Source organism: Sprattus sprattus (assembly GCF_963457725.1).
Source record: "Sprattus sprattus genome assembly, chromosome: 20".
Classification (NCBI taxonomy): Eukaryota; Metazoa; Chordata; class Actinopteri; order Clupeiformes; family Clupeidae; genus Sprattus; species Sprattus sprattus.
This window is the reverse complement of record NC_137918.1, coordinates 25,455,416-25,464,609: the sequence shown is the minus strand read 5'-3', so window position 1 is coordinate 25,464,609 and position 9,194 is coordinate 25,455,416. Positions and strand designations below refer to the sequence as shown.

At 41.5% G+C, this 9,194-nt stretch overlaps 1 protein-coding gene across 1 annotated transcript in view; it reads right to left on the bottom strand.

The window, feature by feature from the left end:
• Positions 1-785: 785 nt before the first annotated feature.
• The window catches only part of LOC308381694 (NACHT, LRR and PYD domains-containing protein 3-like), a gene marked incomplete at both ends in the record, with an annotated part of 22,733 nt that continues 14,324 nt past the window's right edge, over positions 786-9,194 (bottom strand). The window contains 4 exons of the mRNA XM_080859282.1: positions 786-867; positions 1,219-1,392; positions 8,058-8,234; positions 8,934-9,107. Coding sequence (XP_080715408.1) covers positions 786-867; positions 1,219-1,392; positions 8,058-8,234; positions 8,934-9,107 — 607 coding nt within the window. The remainder of the gene's footprint in view (positions 868-1,218; positions 1,393-8,057; positions 8,235-8,933; positions 9,108-9,194) is intronic.

Genomic DNA, 9,194 nt, shown 5'->3' with positions numbered 1-9,194 from the left:
AAGATGAACATTATCCAAGAAAAACAGACAAAAAAAGACTTGTATACAAATTGAAACAAAATATATTTTACGAACAGCTGTACATGCACAGCCAATATAACAGCTTAACACAAACGTTGCTAAATAAACACAAAAACATCACAACCTCACATTTCCGAAGATGTTAGAGAAGAGCATAGACCCCAGACAGGGGTGAAATCATGTGTCAAAGAAATGCACATGAAACAAAGTTAACATGGTACCAACAATAATGAGAACAAAGTCAGGCCTTTAAAATAATGATAACAACAGTTATAGGTCACATTCACCATTGAAAACCTTACAACTCAATTGATTGATTTCACAAAAGCGAAACCATGTTCCTCGTCAACCTGCCCCAACCATGAAGTCATCCCCGGACAGAAGTGCACATCCTGAGACAGGAAATGATCCAATGGTGGCAAGAACTCATTCAAACTTGTTTGTTGAACAAGCATGGTATGAACACTGTCAGTCATTCTTAATAATGTGCTATACAAAGACAAGTGTGGTGTGAAATGTTTGGCGTGACCCCTATGCTTCCACCCACGCCAGCCAAGATGAACCAGTTCAGAGAGTTATGTGGGAATGTACAATAAGAACTGTAGAAGTATCCGTTCCATTGGGTCCGCCATTAGGTCAAACCTAGGAAACGCAGCATCACAAGTAGTTCAATCAGTTTAGAGATGGTGACTATGTATCACTAGAAAACTAAATAACCGTTTAAAGCAGTGTAGCAGTGGACAGGGACACAGGACACATAGTGCTTATCCGTGGGGCAGCTGGATGATCATCTGGTACTGAGTGTCTGGAAACTGCAGCATCTGCAGCAGCTCTGCTCCAGTCAGACTGAGGGATGGTTGATGGCTGCCCAGTTAATACCTGTTGATGAGATTTTGTAGATTACATCATCATCCTCACTATGAGGTTTCCCCATTAGGATTCCTCAAGACTGAGATGTGTTAACATGAACAACAGCTCTGCTCCAGTCACAATAATGTCTGATTAAAGGTTCTCCAGGTAATGTCTGCTAACGACATTTTACACATCACACAGATTATACTCTGATTATAATATTTTAAACATCACATACATCCAAATATATCATATATGGAGATGATAAACGGACACATTGACACATGTTTGTATGCACAGTGGATAACATGGAATGTTATTGTACGTGCTGTATTTATTACTTACTTTAGTTCAGTCAGCTTATATTTTGGATCTTTCTGTAGAGCAGAAAGCAGCTCCACACCAGACTGCTTCAGTTTGTTTCCTTCCAGGTGCAGCTCTCTTAGACTGGAGGGGTTTGATTTGAGGGCTGAAGCTAAAGATGAGCAACTCCTCCGTGTAAGGCCACAGCCCCACAGACTGTAGGCACAAACACAAACACACAAACTGTTAGGACACAACACCTCAACATGTAGACACATTTGTGACCCAGCACGCGAAAAGGGGGAACAAGTCGGCCGAGACGATTTCGAGAAAAACACAATTGAAGTTTTTTTTTCAAAATTAGTGATTTTCGTTTTTTTGCAGAATGTGCAAGTTGAAGTCATGAAGAAGCCACTCCATGTTTCAGATAACTGTATTGGTTACCTTAGAAGTATACATTTTGTCTTTGAAGTTGGTACAGTTTGGTTAAATTCAGCTTCGCTCTCGTCGCGCTTGGGGGGTGTTACCTAATTTCCATATGAACTTCTGAATCGCGTTTGTTATTTTTTTCGACCAATCAGCTGCACATTACAAGCGATACACATGGTTACTTATACAGCATCATACTCCACTACTCTTATCCGAAGTTAAAAACATGTAATCTACTTCGGAAGCGGAGCATTTTACTCCCCTGCAATCTCTACGTTCAGAGACAGACAGCAGGAAAGGTTAACAAACGGAATGAAATAGCTACACATTACACACGCTATGCTTTAATAAAACTCACGTTTTATGAGACACCAACAGAGGCTCAACAGACAAGTCTTACCATTGAAGATCTTTTTGCACGCAGACATTCATTCTGAAAACTATCTACATCCAACCAGCGAGGTTTATCCATGTTGTTGTGGATAACGAGTGTTGCATCATCAGAGTTGCATCATATTTCATTAAAACTTCACACTTCTTACAATGGACATATCCACCAGCCTAATTACAATCTGCATTGTCTACTTAGCAGAAATATCTCCATACAGTAGATTTCCCTTCGTTTAGTATCATTTTAAACTTTTCAGATTACTGTATTGCCCCCGCTCATGAACGTGAAACGTGTCCAGAAACAAGGCTCCTTTGTCTGGATAGCCAGAGCTAGCATAACTGCCATTCAAATCCAATAGTAATGCTACCTAGCTTGGTTTGCTAACTGTCGGTATCCATCGTGAACTCGTTAATCGTTAACCATCATGTCACTGGCTTTAATTTGAGAATGGCATGTTAGTAGTACATTTAGTAGTACATTTAATATCAGAACAATTGATTCATTACTGCTGATGTGTTACTTATATGTTACTTATTAGCAGCTAGCTACCTAGCCACTATGTGTTCCAATTTGTTTTCAGTTAGTGTTAGCGGCAAGCTAGCTGTATAGTTGAGTTGGGCTTCAGTTGAGACGCTACGTACGCTACCGTACTTCATTATCACATTCGATTATTTATTACAAACAAAAACAACTGCTTCACATGAGACACTCAACACTTGACATATATATCTCATGTGGGGTGTTAAGGCATATATGCTTTATAAGACTATATGAAATACAGAATAACACTTCATCATTAACAAGACTACAATGCTTGAGTCTTCAGTGACAACTGTAGGGGGAAGGGCTACAGATACCAGATGTCAGTGTGACATCTGTAGAGGAGGGCTAATCCCAATGAGATGCAAATGAGCACAACTGTCTTCCCTTTGTCCCAGGTGAGGTGACTACTCAGACAATCTTAGAGGTGCCTTTTCTCAACAAAAGCTTTTCAGAGGTGTATACATTCAAATGATCACAACTTATACAAATATTATCAGATTTACATGAGTGACACAACATTGGATAGCTTTACACTTACACTTTCAGAATCTGTGAATAGCTCAAAATGTCTCCGGGGAGACTTGTGGCTGGTTTAGCCATGCCTGGTCACATTTGAATAACAATTTAAGAAAACAGACAGCTACTCTTTGGGTCCCACTGGGGCTAAATTATTGGCAAATGCCCTTAGGGAAGGTTGTGGACGGCATATACCGCACCAGGGCTGTACTGGACAGTCTCTAGGACTCTGGGGAGCTGCTCTGGGGACTAGGGGGGTCGGGTCCACTAATTGAAGGCACAGTGGAAAACTGTTAGACCAGCTTGGCACTGAGCAGCAACCAGTCAAAACAGGGGTTTTAAACAGACAATGAAAAGCAGGGTTGAGAGAGAGAAGGCACCAGTGAGACTGTGTGCAAACCTAGGGCTTTGTCTGATGAACTAAAAGGTAATTTTACTATGCTTCCTGTCTGGCAAGGATGTCAGTTTTACACAAGGTCGAAAGAAGCACAGTTCTACCAACTTGTCAACTTGACCCAAACATGCTTGCACATATGCAGACCTAATAATCTAAATTTCACATACACAGAAAAACATAAAATTCATGTCCCTGCTTACATAAGCACATGATTAATAATACAAGGCATTTTTATTATTTATATTAATATATTCTTCAGGCATTAACAGTGTTTCAAAATTATCTCTGTCAGGTATTTTTATCCGAAGTGACTTTCAATGGCATCCTGCATTGCCCAGCAATTGAATCCCAGTCAACTGCTTATGAGGCAGCGACACTATCCACTTTATCACTAAGACTGTTTACCCACAAAGACTAAATTTACCACATTCAATAGTGGTATCTACAGTATTGGAACAGGCAAACCAACCGATCAAACTGTTTGTTCTTGGTGTCATGATAGCTGCTTGACTTGAAATGTGTTTGGGATTGTAGGAGTGGAAAGGTATGCTAGAGATTTTTTCTCTCTCAAGATTTATTGTAATTCAAGGGAGAATGCTACTGTGAATGTGAACTTCAGAAAAATGTGGTTCCAAATAGAGAAGACTCCATGGATCAGCATTGGGCACCAGTAGACCTCTAGTGGTAGTATGTTGTGTTGCTGTTTCTGAACAGACACTTTGGGCCCTATTTTAACAATCAGAAACGCAAGTAGGACAGCGCCAAACGCAAGTAGCTGTGTGGGCGTCTCTATGGCGCATTTGCTATTTTAACAGCGGAAAAAACACACTTGCGCCCGACGCAAATGTCAAATGGGTTGGTCCAAAGGAGGTTACTCAGCCATAGGTGTGTTTTGGGCGTAATATGCAATAAACCAATCAGAGCGTCATCTCACATTCCCTTTAAGAGCGAGGAGCGCATATTCCATAGTGTCTTGTTATTATAATGGCGGAATTACCTGGAGGAAGACCGTGAGGCCACCAGAATGTGTGTTACCAGAAACAATCACGGCAATATTTTCCCATGCTTGTTTGGAGAAATGTTTTTTCATTTCTCGTTTGTATTTTTTCAGTAACTAGCATTCGTTTTTTGGTGGCAACATATTTGAAATAAAAGTCACAAAATCATACTTTCCGATGTTTTGGGTTCACCCTCACTGATACACTAGGTTATGTATGCATGGTTATAATATTGCACCCATCGGCACATGCAGTTCAACCTCACATCTTCTAAAGTCCTCTAATCTATCCTCATTTATGTCATTGACACATCCATGATTCATGGCAATGTTGTGTAAAACACTGGGGGGGGCACGTATGTGAATACGTATGCTTAGCCCTCTCTTGGCTGTCGGGTGTTACGGGAAATTGTATGAATTCCGCAGCATGTCGGACTAGACCTGACGTAACTGCATGTATAGCCGAACTTATTGCAGACTGTGAAATGCCTCCAATAGAGCTGAGGGGGTGTTGGAATGACCCAGACGCATAAAAATGCAGTGCCGTTGTTACTTTCACCGCAACTGGGAGGGCATAGGGAGAGTGTGTGTCTGTCCCCAGCTCATCTGCCAGGAGATGGCAGACATCAGTCACAGCCTGACGGGTCAGGCGTAGCTTTCGCCTGCATTCCTCCTCAGTCAAAGCAAGGTAGGTCTGCCTGGGCCTGTAGACCCTCTCCCTCTGGCGTCCGATCCTCTGCCCCAAGACGTATTCCATTTCACTGCGCAATGGACAAAAATTACGATTAACCGCAACCTAACTGGTACGTCGGCGAGTAAGGTTCTTAATGGACTTACATGACGGTATGACAGTCTTCAGAATATCCAAATTGTTCTTCAGCTCTGTTTCCGGGCTCTTGACGGAGAACCCATTTAGACAGTTGTCTTTGTAGCTGCCAAATGTGAGGACCTGCCTGATGTGAGGCCGCATGCGCAAACTTTGCGACACTATTGTAGTACAACGAGCCAGGTAATGCTGGTGGTGTAGGCTACAGCATGAAGTGGAATGACAAGCGCATTTGTTTACGTTTGAAATCCACCAAGGTTTATGATGTTAAGCTTCATGTTTATTGAATTATTAGTTAAGCAGTGCATTCATTAGCCTACTAGTAACAGTAATACAACATAGCCCCATATGTTGACACTGAGCCTTATGCTGTAAACCGTTGACAAAATTATAAAACACTACGTTAAATAAACCTACATTATGCGTTAAGAGAAGCCAGATACGTTGATATTAAACCATGTATGAGAATGCACGTCTTGGATAGTTTGCTCCTGAGCCTTCTGCCGTAAACCGTTTGTGTTTGCGCATGCGGACTCACATCAGGCAGCGGCGGACTCTAGACATCCTATTGGCGGACTCACATCAGGCAGGGTCCTCACATTTGGCAGCTACAGTCTTTATATACTTATGTGTCATGCCGCTATTGGCCAACCAGTCTGGTTTGAACCGCCATTACAATTAACCTGAATCATTTGGGTCAATGTATACGCTAGATGTATGCCTATTTTTAAAATATCTTGGATATGGATATCACAATGATTTCCTCATGTGGTAAATACTTTATTTTCCTTGTAATTATATATGGCTTGCCCAAAAAATTGGTGTTAAATCTCTCGTGTAGACAACAGAAGTAAAGTGTAGCCTATAGGTCCTATACTGTACGGGCAAGCACACGCGCCCTTAAAATAGCGTTCTGAAAACCCGCCACAGACTTTACACATTGCGCCTCTGACATTAGACTAGCGTTTTTCTGGTCAATGGTGCACAGCGTTGTTTTGAAACTGCAAAATACCACTTGCGCCAGAGAAACGCCTTCTCTGTTCCGCCCCCTCCCATGTCGGCGCAAGTTCATTTCGACGCGCGCCTCTGGAGGGAAAATCCCGCTGTGCGCCAGGTGCAAGATAGATACATGCGTCGGTGACTATGTCAATTGCGCTGGGTGCAAGATAGGGCCTTTTAAGTTCTACTAAACCACAGAAATTGACATACAGAGCCATCATGAAACATTGTTTCAGATTCATTTCTTTGAAATTGCAATACGTACTGTAAAGAGGTGGCATACTTTCTTTAGTTTTTTTGCAACGCAACACTTGAACACTAAATGGAGGATATTTATCTTTATATTTAGATTAGGGCTGGGCAACGATTACAATTTTTAATCGCGATTAATCGCATGATTTCCCTGATTAATCGCGATTAATCGCATTTTTTTTGACACAAAATCTAATAATCAATTCAAAAGCAGTGTATAGCGCACTTTTATTTTAAATGTTCTGCCATATGAACAAAAGTTCCACAACATTTGTTGTGCAAACACTTAACATCAGCATTTTTATATAGTAGCAGTTTAACAAAATAAATACTTTGTGTAATTCTCAACTTAAACAATGTTATCAAAACAAATACAAAACTGAAGCTTATTGCCACTGCCGGGGCATTGATGTTTAGAGTGTGGTGAAGCACCAGAAAGTTGTGTTGACAATATTACAACTCAATTCCATGTACTTGATGGCTGGTTTCCCTGTAATGTAACTAACCAGCCTGGTTATGACGTTGTTTCTGCCATAGCCCTCTGACGTATGTAGCTCGCTAGTTAATGGCAACTCCCCATGCTAGCTAGCGAAAGCTAGCATGTTCAAATTAGTTAGCTTAACTTATCGGTAGCCGGGAGGACAGGGGATATCATTGCACAACAAGCTCAAAATCATATTTTCGATAGTTGATTTTCTTGTCATCCTGATGTGATCTTAATGGTAAATCCAGTAGGGTGACAGGCTAGGATAGCCAGCTGCTTAGCTGCTGCTAGCATCATTCACAGACAACGAACTTATAGATTCTAGCTAAACAGCTGACTGGTTAACGCCCACTGACGTTAACTTTGCTGGAGGTGATGCACAGGAAATGAATCGCCACATTATTTCGAGGAGTTTAGCTTTCGTGTATCTGTGTTAACTTGCGTGTGGTCAACCTTTCAAGTATAACTGTATATATGTCTGTGCCCTTATCCAGGTATGTTTATCCGGCCATTCTTTTCTTTTCAGGTTGCGCAGCAGTCAAAATAAAAGCCTATTGGCAACAGACTTTTACAATAATAAAATAATTAATAAAACCTGCGTTAACGCGCGTCAAAAAAATTGTCGCTGTTAATTAATTGATGAATTAACGCAAGATTAAAGCGTTAACTTGCCCAGCCCTAAGTTAGATTACATATCCAGTTCCCTCTGTTGATTTAAAGAGTCCTTTGCTATTCATTTAGGGAGATACGGAGATGGTGACAGTCCAGTGCATCATAATTGCAAGCACCCAACACATGACACTGTCACTAACATGTGTGTGTGTGTGTGAGAGAGTGAGAGAGTGAGTGAGTGAGTGAGTGAGTGAGTGAGTGAGTGAGTGAGTGAGTGAGTGAGTGAGTGAGTGAGTGAGTGAGTGAGTGAGTGAGTGAGTGAGTGAGTGAGAGAGAGAGTTTCAGTGACTCTGTGTGAGAGACAGGCAATAATGTTTGCACTCACATATACACAGACACACTCACACACACACACATACACACTGGCAGACTTACTCTAGTTTCTCCAGTCTACAGTTTTGATGCTCCAGACCAGTAGAAAGCATATCCACTCCTGAATCTCCCAGCAGAATATTGCCTCTCAGGTCCAGCTGTCTCAGACTGGAAGAGTTTGAGCTGAGAGCTGAAGATAAAGTTGCACAGCTCTTCTCTGTGAGGTTACAATGACTCAGCCTGTAGAAACACAGACACATTCAAATTAAGGCTTACAGATGACAATCACCGCAATAAAAAGACAGACAACACAGTTTCAGAATACACACAATACAACTAAGACTACAACTCTCCCTCTTTCATCCATATTTCCAACCATCCACATATCCCTCTAACTATCCAGTATACAACACCTAGATGCAAGATCATGTGGAATACCAACTCACAAACACACACACAGCACTGATGATCTCCAGGAATGATCTGCTGTGCTCTCACCTGCAGCCATTAAGCATTAGATTGTGTGTGTCTGTGTGAGTGTGTATGTGTGTGAGACAGAGAAAGCAAGAGCGAATCAGTGTGTCTGTGTGAAAGACAGAGAAATGTGTGTTTGTCTGTGTCACACAGAGACACTGATACGCTCTCACTCACAACTAAGACTCAAATTCTCCCCCATTCATCTATCCATCAATCTAGTAATGTCAGCTAGACAGTAGAGATAATTTACAATACCAACACACACACAGGCACAGACACACAATTATATGCTTATGGCAGCAAGTGGAAGAGCACAGCTGAACATTTCTGGAGTTCCTCAGTGCTGTGTGTGAGAGTGAGAGTGAGAGTGAGAGTGTGTTTCAGTGACTCTGTGTGACAGACAGACAATAATGTGTGCATGCACATATACACATACACTCACACACACACTGGCACACTTACTCCAGTTTCTCCAGTCTGCAGTTTGGATGCTCCAGACCAGTAGAAAGCAGCTTCACTCCTGAATCTCCAAAATTATTGTAATAAAGGTTCAGCTGTCTCAGACTGGAAGAGTGTGAGCTGAGAACTGAAGATAAAGCTGCACAGCTCTTCTCTGTGAGGGTACAATAATTCAGCCTGTATACACACACACATTAAAATGAAGGCATATAGTAGATGAGAATCACAGTAATAAAGAGACAGACAACACAGTTTCAGAATACA